Below are 22,493 nucleotides of genomic sequence, written 5' to 3'. Positions count from 1 at the left end.
GCAAAAGCTGGGACACATATTTTGCCAATTAAATTTCACAGCAGAGGAATGTAGATTCAGGATTCCTGGGTTATGTATCAGGTTCTGGACAGAAGTGTGCATTAGTGGTTACCGACTCTATTGCCAGGGCTCTAGTCCTTCTCCCTCTCCACTCCTTTACAAACACTCTTTACCAGCTCCTCTCCCCTCTGCTTCCTTCCACTCACAGGCTCCTGCTGCTCCCACATTTCCACTCCTCTGCATTTCTGCCAGGAGCCAACAGAGGGAGCATTTAGTGGTAAGGCTGCGAGTTTGTCACAGAAATCTGCAGCGGTCCGTGCTCCTGGCTCAGGGACAACTCAGGCAGTCCCTGTGCCAGGTGCACCGGCCGCTGCTGGGGCAGTCTCGGGCCACGACACCCCCATGCTCCCCCTGAGCAGCAGTGTTTGGGTGTGGGAGAGGGCAAGGGGAGTGGGGCATGGGAAAGGGTGAGGTGAGCTCTGGGCAGCACTTACCTGTGAGGCTCTCCAGAAGCAGCGACATCCCCCTCGCTCAGCAGCTAAAGGGAGGCATGGCCAGGCAGTTCTGTGGGCTGCCTCCGGCCAGAGCACTGGTTTCACAGCTCCCATTGGCAGGGAACCACAGCCAAGAGACTTGTGGTGGAGATGCCTACAGGTCACGGGCCATGAATTTTTGTTTACTGCCTGTGACCTATCTGTGACTTTTACTAAAAATACCCATGACTACAATGTATCCTTATTTGGTGCACAGTCTCCCGGCTGTCAGTTCCTGTGCCTGGTGACACAGCATCCCCCAGTATCCAGGTGAAGCTCCTGAAGGGAAGTGCTGCTCAGCCTCTGAAGTCCTAGTGGGGCACATGCCCGATGCATATGGAATCTTCAATGATTTTAAACTTCCAAACTCTAACAAGTCTCTACTAAGCCTGTACAAACAGAGTTTTCATAGGCTTATGCTTAGGCCAAAGTTTTCATGCAGGTACCTAAAAGAACATCCTGTGGCGACCATGCTATCAAACATCAAACCCTTATTCCAAAAACATGGAAGTGCTAAACATTCTCAACAAAGTTATTTTAAGATTTTTTTTAAATATGGGCAAACATTATTCCCTAATCTTGTTCTCAGAAACAAGTAAATCATTTTAGCTAAAAGAGTCAAAAAAATTCAGCCTGAGACAGACATCCAGCATGCAAATTTCAGCCCAAATCATTATAGTTTGGCAAAATGGGATAAGCAAACTTAATATGCAGTGCTGCCAGTGTCACCTATATATATATAGATATATAGATATATATCAGTTGCCAACATACAAAGAAGGGGAACATGCTATTTTAAATTCTGTTAGTTCAATAAGGCAGCAATCATCCTGGGGCAGGAATAATATTTTCTGAGTTTGGTACAGGGTGACCAGACAGCAAATGTGAAAAATCGGGACGGGGGTAATAGGAGCCTATATAAGAAAAAGGCTCAAAAAAATCGGGACATCTGGTTACCCTAGTTTGGTTTGGTGTTAAGCACACTAAAAGCATTTGATATACATTTATTAATTTACCTTTGCTTGTTTTTTCCCTAAAATTTAAATCATCTATTACATTTAATATAGAGGATAAATATTTTGACATTTTGATTAAGAGCTATACTCATAAATGATCATTCTACTCAATCCATACCATTTTAGTGGATAATGAACAAGAGAAGAGCATTGGCAAGGGGTGGGAGGAAAAGGATAAACAGTATTCAATTAAAAATATTGTGTTAATCACATATGTCAGTGTAAGAGAGATTCTGTTTCTTTGTATTCCAAAATAGTATCAGGGATGCCAGGGTTAAAAACTGTTAAGAACAATTTTCATGCATTACTTTACGGCATTCAAAGATTCGCAAAGGAAGTGGCCTCACTTTTGTCATCTACACTATCCACTCTAAGTGGATTAGAGAAGTGTTCAGAACAGGAGAAGAAATCCAGACTTGTCTAGAAAGCAGTTTAAAATGAATCACCATTATATCAATTGAATAGGAACATTTAAATAAATCCATTATAGTCAACAGAATTTAAGTTCATTTTTAACATACTACAATAAGTAGAAGCCAAATTATCACAATAAATCATTTCATGAGTGGAAACTGTACCTGTAGGTTACCAAGATCCAGAAGTAGTAAATTTGATGTAGATTCATAAAATCCATTTTGTGGAACAAGGACGTATGGAGCCATTAAATTAATTTTTAGATTGAGAACTTTCTGTGTTTCAATAACATATAATAATCCTAGAAAATAATCACATTGAGACAGGTAAGGAGTCAATATAAAACCATATCTTTAAACATATTTTAAATAAATTATGGTGATAAAGTATGAACCAGAGGACAAATTTCATTACAACAGGATTACTAAAATACACAACTAAAACTTTAAACTGTTCAACCACATCAAACTTAGTCAACCACCCCAAATATACAGTATTCTGATTTATTCTGATAGATCTCAATTCTCTTTACTGGTTACACATTCATAAATGTACTTCTTATTAGTGTAGTTCTTTTCAGTGTTCAAAGTACCCAATAATAATAATTAATCACCTTGTCAGTCCTAATGAATATAGCATAAATGATGACAAATAAGACACCTTCTCTAAGAAATCACAATAGCCAATTTCATGAGAACTGTGTGACACTGTAGGCTTAATACACTGGAATTAAATTACAATACAAAAATATTCATGTGACAATGAGATTTGCTTTTAATCAAAGTTTAAATCCTCAATATTATTTTCTCTATTTCCCATCTACTATAACTATCTTAGTCTAATAATTTCTGAGTCATTGTTCAGAATAAAATGATTTTCTCAAATCATTTTTACAAAAAATTCTATTACGTAAAGTCAGTCAACTATCTCTAGCCCCAAGAATTCAGCAATCATGAGACAAAAAATAAAGAAATAAATTAGACTAGTTTAAAAACAACACGATTTAAAATATGTACACACTGCCTTTTGATTTTTTGAATTTCAAGTCTCAACTACTAATTTATCTATGATCATTAACCAACGTAGTTAAGAGGGGAAGTGAAGATTGTAAACTAGAAATGAAAAATGGGGGAAGCAGACAGTTACCAATATACATCAGACGTCATTAAGTGGAGAAAATTGATAATGTAAGCTAAAGATAACAAGGAAAATCCATGGCTGACAGAGCTAAGGATAAGAAGGAGAGTCTCTTTCATAGATTCATAGATTCTACTGTCAGAAGGGACCAATGTGATCATCTAGTCCGACCCCCTGCACAAAGCAGGCCACAGAACCCTACCCTCCACTTCTATAACAAACCCCTAACCTATGCCTGAGTTATTGAAGTCTTCAAATTGTGGTCTGAAGACCTCAAGCTGCAGAGAATCCACCAGCAAGTGACCCATGCCCCACACTGCAGGGGAAGGCGAAAAACCTCCAGGGCCTCTGCCAATCTGCCGTGGAGGAAAATTCCTTCCCGACCCCAAATATGGCGATCAGCTAAACCCTGAGTATGTGGGCAAGACTCAACAGCCAGCACTCAGGAAAGAATTCTCTGCAGTAACTCAGATCCCATCCCATCCAACATCCCATCACCAACCACTGGGCACACTTATCTGGCGATAATCAAAGATCAACTGCCAAAATTAGGCTCTCCCATCATACCATCCCTTCCATAAACTTATCAAGCTTAATCTTAAAGCCAGATAGGTCTTTTGCCCCCATTACTCCCCTTGGAAGGCTGTTCCAGAACTTCACTCCTCTAATGGTTAGAAACCTTCGTCTAATTTTAAGTCTAAACTTCCTAGTGTCTTCATTTTGTTTCTTTTGTTAAGTATATTAGGAACAAAAGAATGCCTAACAATGACAGAGGTCCATTTCTAGATGGAGTTGGTAAAAATGTTAATAATAATTCCGAAGAGGCAGAAGTGTTTATTTAAATCTTCTGTATTTGTAAAGAAGTAGGATGATATATTCATACGATATGAGGATGATAAAGTCATTTGCAATCCCATAGTAACTGAGGACAACAAACAGCTTCTAGTAGGGATGAACATTTTAAAAATCAGTAGGCCTGGATTACCTGCACCCAAGAAGTCCTAAAAGAGTTGTCTGAGCCACCATGCAAGTGATTAACCCCAGCCCACATCTTTGTGGGTCGTGGTGGGGCTGAAGCTCCAGCCCAGAGCTTCACAGGTGATGGTGGGGCTGAAGCCAGAGCCAGGAGCTCTGTGGGCAGCAGGGGGCTGAAGCCTAAGCCTGAGTCCCACTTGGGCAGGGCTTTCAAGCCTGAGCAATTTAGTTTGGGCAGGCCCACTTGTGGCATGCAGACCCAAAATTTCCCTGCTTTCCACCCCCAGTAGGCCCTGTGCATCATTTCCAATACTGAGGCACTTCCTGTACTCAGGTACGTGTGTTTATCTGGCAGCCTACTCAGCATGTTGTGTTGAAACCAAATTTGAAAAGTTACTGTAGAAATAATTTTATTAATGAACCATTTTCTGAAGAAAAGTGGAGGGAAGGGGAGTACTGAAGGGGAGTCGATTGCGTCTTGCAGCAAAAGATGGGCTGACAAATGAAGTTCCAAACAGCAGTAAAAAGCCAAGAAGCCACAAATACGATCCAAAATATTTGGAATATGAATTCACATGGAGCTTTAAGGATTTGTGTTCATCAATACAAGCTCATCCCTCCCATTAGGTGCATATTTATTATTTTTATTTTTTACTACTAGATATAAAGATTGTCTTAGTTCTGCGCTGCCGTCAGAGCTGGGTGGCTGGAAAGTGGTGGCTGCTGGCCAGGCGCCCAGCTCCGAAGGCAGCACTGTCAGCAGCAGCACAGAAGTAAGGGCAGCCATGGGCAGCTGGAAAGTGGTGGCTTCTGACCAAGGGCCCAGCTCGGAAGACAGCAACATAGAAGTAAGGGTAGCAATACCATAAGAAGTAAGCAGCATCCCTACTTCTATGCTGCTGCTGGCGATGGCACTGCCTTCAGAGCTGGGCTCCTGGCCAGCAGATGCCACCCTCCAGCCATCCAGCTCTGAAGGCAACTCTACCGCCAGCAGCAGTGCAGAAGTAAAGGCGGCAATACCATAACCTCCCTACCATAACCTTGCAATGCCCTCACTATCCCCTTTGGATCAGGACCCCTACAGTTACAACACTGTGAAATTTCAGATTTAAATATCTGAAATCATTAAATTTATTATTTTTAAAATTCTATGACCATGAAATTGACCAAAATAGACCATGATTTTGGTAGGACCCTGATCCTAAGGTACCCGTGTGTGTGTGGAGTAGAAGGTATGTACTGTTAAGTGGTTTATCTTTTCATTTCCTTGTTTTGTGGGTTTGTGTCAGGTATGCAACAACCTTGTTTCCAAACAAAAACTTTGTATGTATTAATTATATTAGGTGACAGGGCGCATTTCTTGTACTCAATGAATGCCAAAATGTTATATAACTTAAAAAACACATATCTCAAAACCTCCTGAAACCAGTGATAGTTTTACCCTTTTACTGTACTGACATTTTGCGCTCTCTTTAAATTTCATCTTTTATCATGTTTTTGTGGAAAACTTTAAATCATATAAGTACTTATATGGCCCCTCATCACCACAGTAAATAAGTATCTATAGGAAAACATTTCCTATTTTTGTTTCTTTGCAATTAATACATTAATCAGCAGTTATGATACATTTACAACACAAGTATATTTTAAAAATTCAGCTAAAAGAAAAAAAGCCTTCAAAATTTATTAAAAACTGCATCACTGAAAATGTTTAACAACATTCACCTGTCGACGTCTTCTCACGAAATTCTTCAAGCTTCATCAAAGTTGCTGAGGTCAGTTGCTCTAAATGTACATCTTTTGGAGGCCTGAAGAAATCCACTAAACTATTCACAGTCCTCTGTTAAAATACAGATATAATAAACATAAAAGAAAATGAATGCTTACATCAGATTTTTAGAATACTAATGCTTCACAACATTTTTCACTTACTGCATCATATATTATTTCCAATGGTTGTGATTCAATTCTAAGCTTCTGATCAGCTTTCTCATCTAAAGGATTGGTCTCAAACATTATGCTCAAGAGTGATGTATTGTTTTCCGAATGGACTGTTCGAGAAGATAGCAGACAGGGTATGAATTTTTCTTGAGACATGCCTGTAACTTCAAATGTGCTTATTTTCGTTTCAAACCTGTATAAAGTGAAAACAGTATAGAAATTACATTTAAATTGAATGTTTAAATAAACAGCAGATGTCTCAGACTACAAGATAAGTAGCAGGTGCCAGGTTAAAAGAACAAATCTCCTCCTCCATCAAAACAAGTCTAAGGAATTGTCTACATTTAATTTGCGACAAGCTGTGGAGTGAATCTACCTGGCACTAGCCCACAATGAACTGTCTACATGGACCCTGCTGATGTGCTATTAACATCTCCTCAATGCACTTTCATCTACTCCCAGGTCAAAAAGGACTATATGAAAGCATATTACCAGTACATCAGCAGGATCCACAAGACCAGTTAGTCCATAGCAGGATTCCCTCTCTCTACAGTAACTCCTCACTTAATGTCATCCCAGTTAACGTTTCGTTATTAGGTCGCTGACCTATTAGAGAACATACTCCTTTAAAGTCCTGCAATGTTCCCTTATAATATTGTTTGGCTTCCCCCAATTGGTGCTCCTGGGGAGCAAGAGGGAATTGTCCCATTCCCCCCACCCGGTGCTCCGGCTAGGAAGTGGGGTGAGGGCATGAGGGCTTATCCCATTCCGCCTGCCCAAGTCTCCTGCCAGGGAGCAGGGTCGGGGTGCGATGTCTTGCCCGTTCTGCCTCCCCAGCATTCCAGCCGGGGAGCAAGCAAGCCCCCACACTCCCACCCCGCTACGCCCCACCTCAACCAAGCTTCACAATCATCATTGGTGAGCACAGTATTAAATTGTTTACAATTATTTAAAACTTACACTGTATATGTATATAATGTATTCTGTCTGGCAAAAAAAAAATCCCTGGAACCTAACCCTTCCCCTCACCCCCCGGTTTACATTAATTCTTATGAGGAAATTGGATTCGCTTAACATCGTTTCACTTAAAGTTGTATTTTTCAAGACCATAACTAGGACGTTAAGTGAGGAGTTACTGTATTTAATATAGGCATAACTGTGTGAACCAATGACTGTGAACCAGCGTATGCCTGGCCATGGCAGAATAGTAACACATCAGGTATTGGCTAACCAAGTAAGCATATCCCTGACCCGAGAGGATAGTACAGAGACACACAGATCTCTCAAGTAATTACACAAACACACTCATAAGAGACGATACAGGAACACACCAACCTCTTGGAAGATTAGGATGGGATGACAGAATAATAGATAAGGATGTTTTGTTCTAACTAGGAGGTACAAGAATAAGGGTAGTATCTAACAATGTCTGGAGTGTAATAATTAACTTGGTTTTATCAATGTATAAAAGGAGAAGTCATAGGAAGGGCATCTTTGTATTCGCTGAAGGAACAGCATCCTCATGTGCTGACTGAGCAGGTACTATTGTTATAGGAATACATGTGTTAGTGTGCCTGTAATCAATGAACCAGGGTGCTAGTACCGTGCTTGTCGACAAACCTGGCTGACTGCCTTCAACACCGACCTGAGCCTGTGGTCTTTCCTTATGAATCACACTAAGGTCTACTGAATCAGTAAGCTACATTCTCTGCTAGTGCAGCTGACATAGGAGCTCCAAGAGCAGCAACACTGGCAACAGTAATTTAACCTAGCAGCACTAACAACTTGCCATCAAAATGGAACATTTTTCCTAACCAATTATTTTCCTTCTTCAGCATCTTTTCTGCCAATCAAGATTGTCTGGTTTCACCCACATAGTTGAAATTGGGCATTTAGCATACTGGACGAAATACATCACATGAGGTCAACTGAGATCTCTCTGTCACCACCTACAATAAAGAACTCAAAGATGACTCTCACACGACAATTCACCCAGAAATTCAAGATCATCAAATCTTTTCCCCAAACAACTCCAAGCAGTGATTTCCCTACACCTCCCCGAATTCCCCACTCCCCAGTTTTGTGAACTAGTTACATGCCAAACCTGGTGGCTGAACTTTGCGACTTTGTCCTCACCCACAATTATTTCACATTTGGGGACAATATATACCTTCAAGTCAGTAGCACTGCTATGGGTACCCGCATGGCCCCATAGTATGCCAACATTTTTAGGGCTGACTTAGAACAATGCTTCCTTAGCTCTCATCCTCTAACGCCCCTACTCTACTTGTGCTACACTGATGACATCTCCATCATCTGGACACATGGAAAAGAAGCCCTTGAGGAATTCCACCATGATTTCAACCATTTCCATCCCACCATCAACCTCAGCCTAGATCAATCCACACAAGCAGTCTATTCCCTTGACACTACTGTGCAAATAAGCAATTGTCACATAAACACCACCCTACACTGGAAGCCTACTGACCACTATACTTACCTACATGCCTCCAGCTTCCATCCAGGACACACCACGTGATCCATTGTTTACAGCCAAGCTCTAAGATACAACCGCATTTGCTCCAATCCCTCAGACAGAGACGAATACCTAAAAGATCTCTATCAAGTATTCTTAAAACTACAATACCCACCTGCTGAAGTGAAAAAACAGATCGACAGAGCCAGAAGAGTACCGAGAAGTCACCTACTACAGGACAGGCCCAACACAGAAAATAACAGAACACCACTAGCCGTCACCTTCAGCCCCCAACTAAAACCTCTCCAGCGCATCTTCAAAGATCTACAGCCTATCCTGAAAGATGATGCCTCACTCTCCCAGATCCAGGGAGACAGGCCTGTCCTTGCTTACAGACAGCCCCCAAACCTGAAGCAAATACTCACCAGCAACCACACACCAAACAACAAAAACACTAACCCAGGAACCTATCCTTGCAACAAAGCCCGATGCAAACTCTGTCCACATATCTATTCAAGTGACATCATAATAGGACCTAATCACATCAGCGACACGATCAGGGGCTCGTTCACCTGCACATCTACCAATGTGATATATGCCATCATGCGCCAGCAATGCCCCTCTGTCACGTACACTGGCCAAACCAGAAGGTCGCTACACACAAAAAAAAAAATGGACTCATATCTGACATCAGGAATCATAATATTCAAAAACCAGAAGGAGAACACTTCAACCTCTTTGGCCATTCAGTAACAGATTTAAAGGTGGCAATTTTACAACAGAAAAGCTTCAAAAACAGACTCCAACTTGAATTAATATGCAAACTAGATACAATCAATTTAAGCTTAAACAGAGACTGGGAATGGCTGAGCCATTACACACATTGAATCTATTTCCCCAAGTTAACTATTCTCACACCTTCTTGTCAAATTGCGTTAAATGGGCTATCTTGATTATCACTACAAACATTTTTTTTCTCCTGCTGACAATAGCACATCTTAATTAATTAGCCTCTTAGAGTTGGTTGGGCAACTCCCACCTTTTCATGTTCTCTGTACGTATATATATCTCCTCACTATAAGTTCCATTCTATGCATCCGATGAAGTGGGTCCATGAAAGCTGATGCTCAAATACATTTGTTAGTCTCTAAGGTGCCACAAGTACGCCTGTTCTTTTTGCGAATACAGACTAACACGGCTGCTACTCTGAAACATGCCAATTTAGTGACTGTTTGGAAATTTGAATTGAAATTGAAATATTAATACACACTTTAAAAGCATATTCAGTGTATGATAAAATATGTGTACCTGAAAGTATAATAGATTTGGAAAGTATGAACAGAGACTAGCTTCTTTATACAGCTGTTGTTTTTTATGATAATGTCAGAGTATTCATTTCAGTGATGCTGGACAACCTAATAATTTCAAATGATGATTTGTAAGCAAAGTCTAAATGAGCTCTCCCTGACAGCTAATGATGAGCTGGGGGCTAGGGGAAAAGGCTTTAGGACCAGACTGTATTTACATTCGCACCTAATTTACCTACATATACAGCAAACAGAGCTGTGCTGCTCAAGTGATGGATTTTGGCTGGGGTTGGGTTACAAAAACACTTGAATGCGGGGTGGGAATGAAATGTTGTTGTTCTTATTGTATGAGTAAAGGGCAGTAGAAATGTACTTAGCCTGTGCTGATTAAGGGCATCAAGAGAGAGGGTGGGGACCTGTCCCTCTCCACTGTTTAAAGACAGAGCTGATTAGGATCCATAGATAGTCTTTTGTTCTGTTAAGTGACCACTGCAACTGAAATCACTGATAATTATGTCTAAGTGCTTAGTCCTGCTGTGGGGACAGTATTCCTGTGGGTACAGTGTTTTTGTGTAAAAGATAGCCCAGACTCCACTAGCAGCGAGGTTCCGCCACTGAGAGCTCAGCTGAAATCACTGAAAGCTGGTGGAACCTCAAGAGACCAACTCACAGAGGTCACAGTGGCAGGTGGCAGCAGAAGGTGACTGTGCAGGGCCACTGGCAACAGAGTGGTGCAGTGAACGGTGGCACAACGAACAGCTGTGGCCAGAGGTAACCGTGAGCAGCTGGAGGAACGAGCAAGGTGCCTTCTTGTCCCTCACCTGAGAGGTGTATTCAAGTGAAAGCATCTCTGAACTCTGAGTCTCCACTGACCAAGGACAACACCGGTGAGTGGGGTGCAGTGGAGAGAAAAGTGAGGAGTACGTTAAACAAACATTTGTTTGTTGGACTATATTTTAGTGACTTTGCTCCCAAATGCTAGATTTGTAACTGGAATGGAAACGTATATAAATATATTTCCTAGTAGGCCAAGATTTTTAAAATGCATTATTTGCCCAGGTTGTTATCTCACACTGTTGCTATCTTGAGAGGTCATTATGTTGGGGAGTTTCTGCACTAAACATTTTTATTACTATAATTAATTTTTACATAAGAATGGTCATATTGGGTCAGACCAATGGTCCATATAGCCCAGTGGTCAAGACAGGTGCTTCAGAGGGAATGAACAGAACAGGTAATTATCAAGTGATCCATCCCCTGTTGCCCATTCCCAACTTCCGGCAAACAGGCTAGGGACACTCAAAGCATGGTGTTGCATCCCTCCCCATCCTGGCTAATAGCCACTGATGGACATATTCTCCAGGAATTTATCTAGTTCTTTTTTTAATCTTGTTATAGGACTTCCCTCTTATCCCATGATGGCTTACTTTTGAAAAGTCAATTTAAATTAAATACATTTTTTTAAATGTATATGTTTTTAGAAATCTAGATCTGTTATATGTTTTGGTGTAACTTGCATTATCCTTATGTTAAATTTGCATTATCCTAACAAAACATTTACTTTATTCATATCTCTTTTATGTATCTCATCAGTCCTAACACACACACCCCGTAAATTCAAACACATACACACACCCTATTTCAATTCCTGGGGAAACCACTGACTCCAAGAGAAACTCTACAACCTCACCTCCCCCAAATCCCTCTCCACCCCCCCCTAAGGACCGTCTATATGCTTCTGAAGTTACAAAACAAGGAAACCCAGGCAGACTCACCATATCTGGCCATGGCACTCTTAAAGAAGCAGTATCAGGACTCATATACATCACTCACAATGATGGCACACCAACTGCTGAGCTCCCCAGATGCACCTAATAAAGCATTAGGGCTTTTTCAGCCTACACTTCTCCCTGAAGGCTGCAGAGGCAACAGCTGCTGCCGTAACTCAAAGGAGGAAGCAAAGCTGGGGGAACGCCCCAAAAAGAAAATGCTATCCCTAGGACACAACTGGGAACCGGAGAGATATTTGAAACAGATTAGAATTTTCCTCGTAAAGTTCTGCAGCAGGGAGGATGAGTTAAAGCCAGCCAACAGCTGTGGAGGAAGATAAAGCTGTCCTGGTGCTTTAGGAATGGGGAATTCCCTTACTGCCAGTAACTAACCAATCTGGTTCTACCCCCAAGCTGCAAACAGGCTAAACTAGCTATTGTAATGGGTCTGTGAACTTTAGCACAACGAAGACTGGAAGTTAAGCACCATTTTTATTAAGATCTTGGCCATTTTATGAGGAATAAAAATAGTTTGATGGAAAATGCTTACCTTATTGCTTGCGCACCTGGTCGTTGTGTTAACATTGTGCTCAAGTCAATTACTGCAAATTTGATCAGCTCAGATTTCTCCTTGTTCTCCCTTATTGATATGGACATGCTTAACAGCTTTACAGAAAGCTTCATGGCTTCATACTATGTAAAACAGGAAAACGTACAATAAAGAGATCATCTACCATTAAGTGTTGTAGTTTGAGAGTCACCTTGGTGCATTCACACTTGCGCTCCTGGCATTGAGTGGTGGTATTACCTTGAAAACTCATGTCATTGGGGGTTTCACAAGAGATCTTACATGAGAGTGATGTCATCGCCTCACTCTGTAGGAATGCACACATGCCACCCCACCACCCAAGCTCTACCCACTAACTGCAGAGTAGACAAAACTGCAATGTAGAGGTGAGAGTAGGTAAACAATATGAATGTACGGGGCAACTCTTGAAGAACAGTTACTGGAAAGTAACTCCTTTCTTCGAGGGCCCCTGTTTATTCTACTTACCAAAAAGTGCTCCACCAGGAGAACAGTGAACTAGGAGTTGTTAAGTAAATATAAACTGTAACACAGCTCTCCCAAATCAGGCATTGGAGCAAGATATTACATCCACCAGGGGAACCTGCTAACACATGCCAATGATGTTACAGTGGTTGTCATGAAATGGATCTTTAAACAATAGGTTACTAGTTTCCTAATTAAAATGTAACAATGATCTACACAATTCCTAATCCTACAAATAACCTATTGGATTTTCTAAAGGCTTGGTATTTTCCAGATAAGAATAAAATGCCCACTTGATATTTAGGGTATGGAAATGGAGTCTGGAGAAGAACACAGGCAGGGAAATACACTGAACTAGGGGAAAATCTGAGACCAGCTTAAGCATGACAGAGGGATGGGATTTCAACGTGATTCTGTCTTGTGTAATACAATACAAGATGGAGAAGCCATCAAAACACAGCAGCTGCAATGAGGAAGGCAGTTTTGATCAATAAATGTTTGAGATGGGCTTCCGTCAGAGGCTCATAAGGAGAGCCCATTGGCTTTGTTAGGACAAGTTTTAGGTCCCATAAAAGTAGAGGCTCCCTAACGGGGAAAAACAAACTTACCATGTCCTCAAGGAATCCAGAGACTGTAAGGTAAGAGAAGATGTGTTTGTCCATAACATAAATGTGATGAACAGGTAACTGCTGCCCTATGGACTATTAGCGTGGCTACAGCTAAGCCCTGAGACGTCATGTGTACAAGGCACTCTAGGACTGCAGAGACCCAGCTTGAGATGGAACAAATCCTTTAACAATGGCCCAGATAGTAAACTGTTTCCTTTTTTTGTCTATAGCATTTCATGGTGAAGCTTTTCCTGGATTACAAGAGCATAAACAGTCCATATTAGTTAGCAGTTTCCTCCTCCACAATGCCAGGTAAAGTGTCTTTGGGTTGGAATGCAGAATCCTCCCCTTGTTATTGATGCAGGTCTGCAGAGAAAGGCAGCAAATATTGTGGATCCCTGGCCAGGTACAGGAGATCTAGATATCAGTGCTGACATGACAAACTGGGGCTATTAGTATGTGATCTGTCCACAATGGTTTTCCTTCTGACTCTGGGTAACAGGAAGCAAGACTGGAAGGTGTAAAGAAATTGTCTCCAGTCTAGCAGAATCACATCAGATAACTTTTGACTGTGTGTGCTCCCATTCAATACACTTGGCATTAGATGTTTTGTTCAAAGAGGTTTATTACCTCGTGAACCCATCTGTGACATAGCGCACTGGTTACCACTGGTTTCACTGAACACCTGTGTTGATCACGTGACCACCTACTGAGTAAGCCTGCCTTCACATTTTCATCCCCACCAAGGTGAATGCTTCAGGGACTCAGTGGTTGGCACGTGCCTGTTACCAGAGGCCTGGAAGGTAGTGCTTGTGTTACCACAGACTGATGGATTCAGGAAGCTGATACACAGCAGGAACAGACAAGGCTGCTTCACACTAAGAGTGGGTGATGGTGAAGTATTACACAACCCTGGATCTCATGTGAAGCATCACAGTGAAGACTCTTTGAGCTGTGAAAAAGCAAAAAAGAGGAACTCTGAAGTGGTAGTGCATCATCCCTAGATAGAACCTCAGATACCTGATCTGCGCTTAATAACCACAAAGAAGTGGTGCCCTTGCAACTGAGAGGCACATACCAGTCTCCCTTGGATAAGGAACGGATAATGTCCCTTACAGTGAGCATCCTGAACTTGAGCATTCTTATGTATCTGTTGAGATTTCTAAGGTGGAGTAAAGGCCTTTTTTCTCTGGGTTCCTGTGGAACCTCCTCTATGGCTCCCTTCCTGAAAAGAGAATCCATTTCTTCCAAAAGGACATTCACAGGATTTCAGCCAGGAGTACCTCTCTAGAGCCACTCTTTTGGACTCTCTTCCGGCACTGGAGTCCAAGGCACCATATGTTGCTCTTAAGAAATGTCTAATATGCATATGATACTTTCAGAGTACAGTCCAGGCTGCTCCCTTCTTTGACCTGGGCAAGGCATCATCGCTTTCCACAGGGCATAATTACAGTGGAACACAATTGCTTGAGAGTTGACCACTCAAAGGTCTAGTAAGCCACACAAACAGCCTCTCTAGGCAAAACCTCAGGTTCCTGTAAGTCAGAAAGGGAAGAGTTGAGAGGTCTTGTCTTCTTGCCTCTAACTCCTTCCTATGGTACAGATCCCACCATGGAGTTTGCCAAAGGACAACACAGCAAAAATTGATACCCTTCAGCTCTCTTGGATACAGGGAGGATGAAAAGAGATTGAGCTAGACATCCTTGGCCAGGTTAAGAAGGCCAGAGCTGGTAAGCAGAGCTAGTTTATCCCTGGTCTGCATTTGTAACACATCCAACAGGGGATTTGATGTCTCCAGTACTGTAGCCTATTTGAAGCTGCAGTTTGCCATTCTCCCCAATAGTTCCTCAAAAACAGTTATTGTTCATCAGAAGGTTGGACAGATGAAGCACCAATCTGATCTTCTGGTGAGGTGCCACCTGTACATTCTTCTGGAGGGGACTCCTATGGTTCCTCTGAAAGACATTCATCCCATCCTCAGACTTAGGCAAATCTTCCTGCTGATCTGAGAGGTCCCTTGACAGCTCCAAAGGTTGAACAGGTGCTGGGTTAGAAATACGTTTAGCCTCCTTTGCCTTAGGGCCTGGGGCTTGGTTCAGTCACGGCTGAGACAACCAGTGAACAGGGGTTGGATGAGAAAAAAGGAAGTTGTATCCCTTGGAAGGGGCAAAGTACTTCTTCTCCACCCCTCTTGCTGTCGGTGTACTGGAGAGGTCGAGCGGTGCCAAGGCTTGTCCTGTTGTTTCAGTGGAACATGCTTGCGGTGCTCTACCGGCACCGGATCACGGATTGATGCCGGGGCACCCCGCAGCAAGGACGCTGGCACCGAAGCCGGCTGGCCTGAGGCCGGAGGTTGTAGTGTATGAGCAACTGCTTGAGGTGAAAGTCTCTCTCTTTCTTAGTTCTTGGCTTAAAGGCCTTACAGATTTTGCAGTGCTCAGTCTTGCAGCGCTCAGCTTCCCCCAAACAACAGAGACACAAGTCACGGGGATCACTGATCAGCATAGGCTTGCGGCACGTGGCACAAGCCTTAAACCCCTGGGCCTGCGGCATGCCCCAAAGCCCAGGGCTGGTGCTGGAAACAACTTCCAGACACCTAAAACAAAAGAAACTTAACTATCTATTATTAAGAAGTGCTAACTACTGATAACTATTAACTACAGATAACTGCTAACTACTGATAACTGTTACAACTGTACTAAGGGATCACTTGCAAGCAAGAGAAGAGTTGTTCCAACGCCACCACGGATGGTAAGAAGGAACTGAAGGGAGGTCAGGTTGGCAGGGGTATATATGCACTGGCGTGGAGGAACTGCTCTGGCGGGCTCCCCTGCCGACCCGACGGGAGCCGCTAAGGGAAAAAGTTTCTGACACCCGTGCACAGGGCGCGCGCACACCTAATGTGGAATGGATGCAGAAAAGCATTCTAAGAAGAACAGATATGATGGGCTCACAGTAACCTGTGCTCTGAAGAGATGCGGTGCAGCACTTTGTACTGGACTTTAAGTGCTGAATGTTTCATGCCAAGGTATTGCTATAGTACATTCAAGAGGTGGTGAAGAAATGAATAACTAAAGCTAGGTCTTCAACTTCATGGACTGCATAAAAATCACATAGTTAGCCCAACGCCATGATTTTACCAACAGCAGGGAGGCAGAATTGGGCATTCTCACACAGTGGTCTTATGCTCAGTGTGTCTAATGTTGGGAACAGCAGTTCAGAGCGGGACTCAATGTCTGTTTTCATTTGAGGCACAATAGCCAGTGCTGCCACCATTTGGAATATGAACAGTAGGGAAGTAGAAGCAAGGCGCACATTGCAGGTGCTCCAAGAGGCAGCAGCACTGGCTACTGGCCTGGCATAAAACCAGCCACCTAGTCCCCCACCCAAACTGCTGCTCTGACATTATGAAAAATTGCAGTAGTTCAGTGGATGGTGAAAGACATTTGCTGACCATGCACATTCTGCAAAATTCTGTACATTATCCATGATATAGCCATGAATTAAAAAAAAACTGATTTTCTCAGGGCCTTACTCATGAACCTCCGCAGTGTCAAATGTTGCAGACATATCCAGCAGGATGAGAAAGGATCTCTATCCTCTATTCATTGACAGCTGAAATCATCCATCAGTGTCACTAAAGCAGTTTCCATTCTGAAAGGCCTGAATACAGATTGTGCCAGGTCAAAAATGTTAGCTTCAATTAGATGAGCTTGTAGTTGGCCTTTTGATAGTTTCTGTATGAGCTTGCTCAGGAATGGGTGGGTCGCTAGAACAGTGAATGATTGCTAGAACTGAAGTATCCAGGCAAGGTTGTTTCAGTGCTGGGCAGATTTTTGCATATTTGAAGGAAGAAAAGATTACTTCTATGAATGAGGCATTGGCTATTTTGTTCAGAAGTGACTCCAGCTCTTCATGACTTTCTTTCTGATGTCAGGAAGGGCATGAGTCCGATTCACAAGTCTTGGGTCAGGACTCCTTTAGGGTGCCCAAGATGGTGCCTATGAGGGGACAAAGGCAAGTTAAGTATGCAAAATTATCCTATACTATTCTGTACAAACTCACTACTAGCAAATAAGAGAGACTATGCAAAAACCTAGCCTAAGGACAAAGTGTCAAGTTGTGGGCGCTCTCTGCAGTGGTGGGAAAAGAATATGAGCAAGGGGGGGTGGGGGGTACGCCCTTATGTAAAGTAGAGGAATGACATCAACGTTCACACAAGATCTCTCATGTATCATCCAACAGACACTGCTTTTTCAAGGCAGTTCCACAGCTTGTCACCAGGGGCACCATATTTCACAAGTGGGAATACACAGAAGCCTTCCAAAAAAAACAAAAACAAAAAACAAACGTAAAACTTTGCCAAACTACTAGAAGCATGAAAACTGGCTGTTATTAACATACCCTATTTTGAATAATTTCTAAATTTTAATGAACACAAATATGCAAGCTCTTTTTTCAAAGGAATAAAGTATTTTTTTAAATACGCAAATAGTGTGATTTTATTCTAGCTTGACACTTTAAAAATACATTAAAACTTTCTGACGACAAGCTCCAAGAAAAATATGGGAAGAAGATTTGAATTCCTCGAAATATCATCCTCAAGATCCCAATGTCACTTGATAATATCCAGCTGAAGAAGAAACTTTTTGAGCAAATCACAACAGAAAGTAAATTAACAAAAAAACCACACAATAGTTCAAATAAGTAAGAGAAGAGGGAGGAGAAATGAAAACAGACATTTAAGAGATCAAAGTAATGTATAAATGATCCCAAATTGTGTGTATTGTTTTTCAGTGTAAAACTGCTAATTATATTTATATATGGTACATATTAAAATGTTTGCTGATCAAATAAGATAGCCAAATCTTTCTTACTGTTTTTGGCAACGTTGGATCAACAGCTGTTTCACTATACCCAATTGCTGCATAGAGTTTAGCCTTTTCTTCCAGTGTCATCAATTCTTCAAGACCTGTCACATTATAAAACATTCATCATATTTGCAGTATGCATTTCCTAAAAAAAATGCAGTTGTCTTTGCACAACATTATATACCTCCAACTACACAATACTTTTATGCAAGAGATGGCCAGAAGTCACAACCTTTGACAAAGACCTTTTATGGTTTCTTCTGAACTAGTCACTAAGGCAGGGGTCGGCAACCTTTCAAAAGTGGTGTGCTGAGTCTTCATTTATTCACTCTAATTTAAAGTATCGCGTGCCATCAATACATTTTAATGTTTTTAGAAGGTCTCTTTCTCTACATCTATAATATATAACTAAACTATTGTTGTGTGAAAAGTAAATAAGGCTTTTAAAATGTTTAAGAAGCTTCATTTAAAATTAAATTAAAATGCAAAGTCCCCCGGACCGGTGGCCAGGACCCGGGCAGTGTGAGTGCCACACGTGCCATAGGTTACCTACCCCTGCACTAAGGTCTAATTCTACCCCTGACATGCAGAGCTATATGCATGTCTCTCCAATTAACAAAAGCTAATTGGACACCCCCACATACAGGAGATTAATTAGTTATTGAGCTTGAAAACGAAGTGATACACAAAAAACTGGGCTGTTTTTTAAATACTTATGGTCATGAAAATGTGTAACAAAATGTTTTATAACACCACACAGAACTCCATTCCCCTTCTTTGGATTTGTAGTCTTTAGTGATCCAGGACTTAAACCAGGTAGGGTGCTCTGTTATTGTGGGTGAAAGATTATTCTGGATTTCTCAAGAATACTCTCTCTCGGAGTCAGATTCTGCAAACCTTTATAGAACTTGCTCTTGCAAGTAGTCCCAGATAAATGAAGTGCTAATTAATGCACGTTTGTAGAATCAGGCTTTAAAATATATTTCAAAGTAGGTTTGTGGACTCAGAACTAGTTCCAACCTATCCTCATAAGGCGGGGAAAAAAGAATAGTGGCAACATCTGTCTATTGCACAGAACCTATTGTAAGACATTATGAAAACAACCTCCCTCAAGTCAAAGGAAGTACTGATGACTATAAAAATGGAAGAGTTAATCATGGAGGCAACATAGTGGTTTCACAGTTAAGGTTTCACACTGAGATTTGAAAATCATTTTCTAATGCCACTGCCCAATACTGGATTGGATAAAGCAATCTGTCTGAAAATGTTTGGCTAAAACTTGTTAGGAGAAGAATCTAGAAGCTAGAAGCTAAACTTTCATATGGTATTGAATCCAAAAATAGCTGATTTAGATTTTATAACAGATTCAATATTCTTCAGCCACGGCCTTTTCACTACAGAAAATATTTAAGAAGTCAATTATTTCACATGCATAATGGATCTCTATATACTTGAATATCTGGAAGTTTTCACAAATGTTATTAATGAAATGTTATAGTTATTAACAAGATTGCCACAAGTTACTTATCAAGTTTTAAAGTGACCCAACAAGCAAAGTTTCATTACTAAGCTATTAATATTACAGTTTTAAGTGCTTTAGTGTTTAACTGCATCCCAGAATTGCCAAGAACTGGGGAAGACAGAACTGGGATAAAGTTGACTGGGAGAGAAGAATTCTGAGCTCTGATATGCAGCATCTTTGGTATCTGTCAGAACTTAAGTTGCAACAGAATGGTTCCCTTTCTGAAGGCTTAAGCAGAGGGAGAGTGCCTGGAGGGAACCAGGGATTGAGAGGCTGGCTAGAAAACAAAGCCTGAGAGTGCAGCTGACTGAGGAGTCAATGACTTACTAAGTTCATGGAACAGAGTGTGTGGTAGGACAGGAAACAAGGCTTCAAGTGAGGGAACAGTAATGTCTGGGTAACAAGATTGGCCAGAGAATATCTGGGAAAATCTTTGCATACCTGGCAGAGAAATTATAAGCAGACAGTGTACAGATACTTCACCCAAAGTACTAACACACTGTATTAAAAATAGTTATTTCCTGTACAATAACTGGTGTTCTTAAGATGTACTGTCCATATACACATTCCATTATTTGTGAGCAGGTACCCAGTGCACTTGAGCTTGAGACTTTTCTAGCTAGCAGTACGTTGGTGTAACACATGTGCCCTTCACATCCAGGACATGAAGTCAGGGAGCTCCCCAACTGCACTCATTTCTTAGCCACCAACAGAACCCAATGTTTAAGATTCTGAGCAGCAGCGGTGCATGGTGGATCGTGGAACACGTATACAGATAACACATCTCAATGAACACCAGTTCCTGTACAGGTAAGTAACAGGTTTCTTCGAGTGATTGTCTGCATACATATTCCATTGCTGGCAACCTCCAAGCAGTGACATTGAAAGGGGTGGGTACCAGGTGTCTAGCTGAATAGCAACCATAGCACACTTCTGCCCATCTTGGCATCATCTCTTGAAGTTTGTACCATCACATAGTGCTGAGTGAACACATGGATAGATGTTACTTTATAAATCGTCTGAATACATAAGTTCCTGAGAAAGTCCACCAAAATAGACTGAATTCTTGTGAAATGATCCATTATTTCATCAGATGGCATCTTTTCATTCAGCTGATAAAGTCTGATACACAAGGAGATCAAACTAGAATTCCTATGTGCTAAGACAGCATAATCATTGACTCTCTTTTATAAACAATAGATATTCTGAGTGCCTAGTTCTCTCATGACAGAATTAAAGAGCTTTGTGTACCTCTAAGGCAGTGTTTCTCAAGGTTTTTGATACCAGGGACCAGATTACTGCCTTTCTAAATTGTGTCAGGGAGATCACAGGGAACAGCACTGGTTCACAGACTGCTTCTTGAGAAACACTAATCAAAGCTGTGTAGTTTTTGTTCTCCTTAATCTGCATGTGGGATAGCAAAACAACACTCAAGTTAATAACTAACTGAAATTCTGAAATCACTTATGGAAGTAATTTAGGGATGGGTTCATTGAAACTTTATCCTTATGAAAGATTGTATGAGGCGGTTCTGCCATCTATGCTTGTATAATTCATCCTCTCCTGACAACTGTTATTGCCATCAGTAAAGCCACCTCCATAATAAGATGAATGAGAGAGCAAGTGGCCATGGGCTCAACTGGTGGACCCTTAACCCTGAGAAAACTAGATTCAAATCCCAGCATAGGACTAGATCTCTATTTGATGGAAAAATTCTACTTAAACTCTAGTCCTCTGAAAGGACACCAGAAGGCCCTTAATCCTGTCAGCTATCGCAATAAAGAGCTGGGTCAATCTGCAGAAGGACTTGGTGCGCAGCTGCCTCTCCTCATTGGTCGTGTGAAGCTTTAGACAAAACACTGGAAGATATCCTGGTTGCCATGGAAATGCGACACCACCTTTAGCAGGAAGTCCAGATGGGGCTGCAGTTGGACCCTGTCCTTGTAAAATACCGTGTAGGGGGGAGCTTCGAAGTGAGGGCTTTGATTTCGGAGATTCATCTTGCTGGGGTAATAGCTACAAGGAATACAACCTTCCACGACAAGTGGGAAAGGGTGGACTCGTGAGCCTGAAGAAAACCAGGCTGAGGTCCCATTAGGGAACTGGGTCTCGGACCAATGGAAAGAGTCTTTCAAGGCCTTTCAGGAACCTGATCGACATCTCATGCGAGAACACCAATTTATCCTGGTCGCGAGGATGGAAGGCTGATATGGCTGCCAGGTGCATGTTGACTGAAGAGAAGGCGAGACCCTAGTGCTTTAAGTGAAGCAGGTAATCCAGGATGGACTGCAGAGCATGCTTAACTAACATTGGCAAGATCATGCTGGGATGATCATAATGGCCTATGCCTTGTCCCCTCTTGTTTGTTTGTTTTTTAAGAGGACTTTGCTGATGAGTGGAACTTGGTCCCCTGACCAAGACAGGAGAAAGACTTCGGATAGTGAGCCTTTGCCGAGGCCTTAGAGAGAACAAAACTTATAACACTTTCTGTTCTGTCTGGTGGAGAATAGGTCCACTTGAGGGGCTCCTCACTTCTGGAAGAGCATTCTGAGAACTTCCAAGTGAAGGGACCATTTGTGGTGAGAGAAGAAGGACCTTCTAAGGCGATTCGCCAGCTTGTTCTGGATGCCGGGGAGGTGTGAGGCTTTCAGGTGGATTACATGCTGAATGCAGAAGTCCCACAAACAGAGGACCTCCTGGTACAGGCTGACAATCAAGCTCCCCTCTGCCTGTTGACATAGAACATAGAGGCCATGTTGTCCATCAACACTTGCACCACCTGGTCAGACAGTTGGGGAAGGAAGACACCACAAGCCAGGCGGATGGCTCTGAGCAACCTGACATTTATATGCAATGCAAGCTCCTTTCGAGAC

General features: G+C 41.9%; 1 protein-coding gene across 1 annotated transcript in view; it reads right to left on the bottom strand.

Annotated features, from left to right (window-relative positions):
* Positions 1–22,493, bottom strand: part of VPS13A (vacuolar protein sorting 13 homolog A) — a 322,609-nt gene that overhangs the window by 222,536 nt on the left and 77,580 nt on the right. Inside the window, exons 16-20 of the mRNA XM_050945432.1 lie at positions 18,105–18,199; positions 12,119–12,261; positions 6,008–6,209; positions 5,801–5,915; positions 2,128–2,264 (exon numbers count right to left, since the gene is read on the bottom strand). Of these exons, the coding sequence (XP_050801389.1) occupies positions 2,128–2,264; positions 5,801–5,915; positions 6,008–6,209; positions 12,119–12,261; positions 18,105–18,199 (692 nt within the window). The remainder of the gene's footprint in view (positions 1–2,127; positions 2,265–5,800; positions 5,916–6,007; positions 6,210–12,118; positions 12,262–18,104; positions 18,200–22,493) is intronic.

The sequence above is a fragment of the Gopherus flavomarginatus genome, chromosome 3 (assembly GCF_025201925.1).
Source record: "Gopherus flavomarginatus isolate rGopFla2 chromosome 3, rGopFla2.mat.asm, whole genome shotgun sequence".
Classification (NCBI taxonomy): Eukaryota; Metazoa; Chordata; order Testudines; family Testudinidae; genus Gopherus; species Gopherus flavomarginatus.
Note: the sequence above shows the minus strand (reverse complement) of the source record. Positions and strands in the feature narration are given on the sequence as shown.